The sequence below is a fragment of the Verticillium alfalfae genome, genomic scaffold (assembly GCF_000150825.1).
Source record: "Verticillium alfalfae VaMs.102 supercont1.1 genomic scaffold, whole genome shotgun sequence".
NCBI lineage: Eukaryota > Fungi > Ascomycota > Sordariomycetes > Glomerellales > Plectosphaerellaceae > Verticillium > Verticillium alfalfae.
Genome location: NW_003315038.1, coordinates 118,687 through 122,105, shown reverse-complemented (window position 1 = coordinate 122,105; position 3,419 = coordinate 118,687). Strand labels below are relative to the sequence as shown.

Below are 3,419 nucleotides of genomic sequence, written 5' to 3'. Positions count from 1 at the left end.
TACGGAATCTCGTGGGAGAAGCGGCCCTTTGCGCTGTTCATCCTCAATTGAGTGGCCTCGGGTTAAATCATGTGCCCTAGTACCTAGCCAAAGACCCTTGTCCGGTACACCATCGCATCCCCATGCCGCCTTGCGGACGCTCGTTGGCCAGTGGAGAGACTGCCGGAGAAGCATCTTGAGGAGCGGTTTCTCGATGGGCGGCCAGGTGGCCAGGCGACTTTGAAACAAGAGGCCGGGGTACTCAATCTGACGGACTGGAAGCTTGTGCCTGCCATGGGCCACTCAGCGTCTGGCAAAGAAGAACCGGTCGCGGCCGATCAGTGCGTTGTTGGTCAACAGTCGGCGGTCCTGGTAGAGAGACTGTCCGGACTAGGCTGTGCCTGATACGACCACCGGGGCCATCTCACTTCAGATTCCGTTCGACTGGAACTGTCGGCCAGTCGCTGGCTGGCGAAGCATGGCTTGGCAAAGCAGAACGGTAGGCAGGTCGGTACATACCTGCGTGCTAGCTGAGCAGGATGTGGCCGTAAGGTGGGGAAGATCGAGTCGCCGAGGGTCCTGTGCTCAAGTTTCTGGGTGTCATCCGGCCTGCCGCGCTTCCCTTCCCACCCACCGCTCACACATCTGGCGCCTCTAGTTGGACAAGTCACCCATGTCATTGGCCGGGACCAGGCGGTCGTGGTCGTGGCTCTGAGTCCTGGTTGCATAACACCATAACCGTGATCGCTCCGTTGTTTTCTTGTCTCACGCCCTGTTATTTACCTTATCAAACAGTGGCTGCCTCTTCAGGCGACTTTGACGTGTGAGCCTAGCGCCGGTGGATGTGCCTGGCCTGGTGCCTTAGGTAGGTACCTAGGCTGGTAGGTTGACCTGATTGATGGCCGTCATCCTACGGTGTACGATGAGCCTGAGGGGCCGCCAATCTTGCTTGCTATTGGTCAAGAGCCATCGTTCGCGGCACAGCGGAGCCAGGTAGAACGTCAGGTCCTCGAGGATGAACTGTTTCGTCACTGTCTTTTGCGTGAAGATGCCAGTGACTGAAGTGCTGAAGTACGCCCGTGGGGGACTGGCGATCTGCTGGACAACAAGCCCAGTTGGGCGCTTCCACGAGCGCGCCTACGTGACGCTGTTGAAGTGTACATCGCTGGCCAGCGGGAATGAAAGCACCACCCGATCCTTGCTACCTCAGGAACTTGGGGGGAGGGCTTCAAGGCCAGATCCCTGGCGCTGGCTGATGCGCTCGCCCGTAGTGCGCGAGATGGCAAATATCTCTCGAGAGGGCGATGCGAGGTGTGACAGACCAGAGCAAAGCTGGGCCGGTCGGAAGGGGGGTAGCAAACGGTGAAACGAAAGGGAAAAGGCGGGTGAGTTCGTCCATTGGCGCATGAGCTTCCGAGTCGTCCTCTTTTCGCGCCCAGCGTTCTTGGTCCGAATGCGCCTTACCAAATGCGCCGGGGAGTGCTGAATTGGACCAGCCTGGGACAGGGCACCACCTCTACCCTTTACCTGGGGACCACCTACCTAGGCAAGCTAGGCAAGGTCGATATGGCTCTTCTTGCTTCGAGGTAAGGTCCGCTCGCCTGCGCGCACCCAGACTCAGATACCAGTGCCACTGGCGGGCGGCAGTGGGCCATGAGGCAGGGGTGACAGAGGCAAGCGAGTGAGAGTGGGCAAGGGCAAGTGGGGTCAATACCTTCCCATCTTGCACCCCAGGCGCCAACCCTCCCAGGGGGTGAGGGAACAGCCGGTGAAGGTGATTACGATTGGAATTGCGACAGCAGAGGGGTTGAGGTAAACGACTGAGGAGTGCTCCTCCATGCGTGCGTGGGAGAGGGAAGAGGGTGGTGGTGCCTGGCACAACAGAAAACAGCCTCGATGTGTCGGCGATGAGGGAGTGTAATGGTCAACAGCAGGCGGGTAGCAGGGAGGTAACATCCTAAACCACCCAAGTGCCCACGCCACCCACGCAGCCCGCGCACTGTGCGGCGACCCCTGGCCGTTCGTGGCCTGGCAGGGTGTGTCACAGGGCCTTTAGGGAGTGGTGAGCGCCATTTCCAGTGGATGACATCGCTGAACAGCGCACCACGACCGGCCGGCCTAGGGGTGTAGACCGCAGTGCAGACCGCAGTGTAGACTATCAGCCGTCGACCGTGGCCAGCGGACCGCAGACCGCAGATTCAGAGACAAAATCGAACCTCGCTGGAACTCCTCTTTTCCCTCCCATACACACAACCCACGGATTGCTCCTCCCGTAGCCATCCTCCAACGCCATCACCTTCTCGTTTGGTGAGTCTTTTCCATTCTCTCGCTCTATGCGATCAAGTGAGTCCTCTGCTTTGCCCTCTCCCGCTCAGTCTCGCACTCCCATCATCCCGGGGTTCGCTCCACCGACCCGTCCTTCTTGTCCTGCCCAACCTCAGGTGTGCCGACTCACGCAATGCTGGGCCTGACGACCGATCGCTGTCCTCTACCCATCCCCCCCCAATGAGCCATCTGCTTCATCCGCTTGCTCATCGCCGTTGCTTCGCGATTATCAATACTGACCAGGCATTCTCCACAAGTAGTCTCGAGGAAATTCCAACCCCGACCATTCCCTGATATCCTGCCGACTCGTCCAGTACCAATAACCGACCATACTTCCGACAGACCGCAATACAGGGCACGCATCACTTCGAATCCGTCCAAGCCCCGGTGTGACAACACTCTAGAAATAGTCGACGACTCATTTCTGGGTTAGAGGTCGGCATCAAGCAGAGGTGAAGGCACCAGTCGCTGCCGGGCTGCCACTCTCGTCGCTTCGGTCTCAGGGCGGACACCCTCACCCGACACCGACCCTCAGTGGACCAACAGGCTCCTGTTGTCCCATCCTCAAACAACCATCTCCGACAACCTCCATCCTAAACACCGCAATACATCATTTTTCTCGCAGCGAGGTGAGGCGACAGTCAAAATGGCTTCCGCATCGCCTACACCTGCTGCGAACTGTGACCAGGCCGTCCGTTCCGCTACGGGTAGTGTCTCTCCTCACCAAATCGCAAGCCCGAAGAAGGTCACATTCGAACTCCTCTTCACCGAGACGCAGGTTCGTGGCCGTCTTCCAATGCGTGTCGACATCTTTCCCCATGATTCTACCGACTCCATTGTCACCACTGTCAAGAACTTTTACGGGCTGTACTCGGGCCCGACCGGCTCCCGAGGCGTCAGTTTCGAGGATCAAGACGGTACTACCCTCATCGCCCGCTACGAGAATTTCCGCAATTGCATGACTGTCTATGTTCGTGTCATTGAGGATGCTCCCGCGGCCTCCTCCAATTCCTTTATTCCTCCAGCCTTCAACTCGGGCCCCAATCACACTCAGCCCTTCTACGGGACCGAAGCATACCCCCTTCAGGCGCCGCCGCACTTCACGTCCGAGTTCA

The 3,419-nt window shown here is 58.6% G+C and overlaps 1 protein-coding gene across 1 annotated transcript in view; it reads left to right on the top strand.

The window, feature by feature from the left end:
• Positions 1–2,950: 2,950 nt before the first annotated feature.
• VDBG_00044 (conserved hypothetical protein) overlaps positions 2,951–3,419 on the top strand; it is a gene marked incomplete at both ends in the record, with an annotated part of 2,108 nt that continues 1,639 nt past the window's right edge. The window contains one exon of the mRNA XM_003008317.1: positions 2,951–3,274. Coding sequence (XP_003008363.1) covers positions 2,951–3,274 — 324 coding nt within the window. The remainder of the gene's footprint in view (positions 3,275–3,419) is intronic.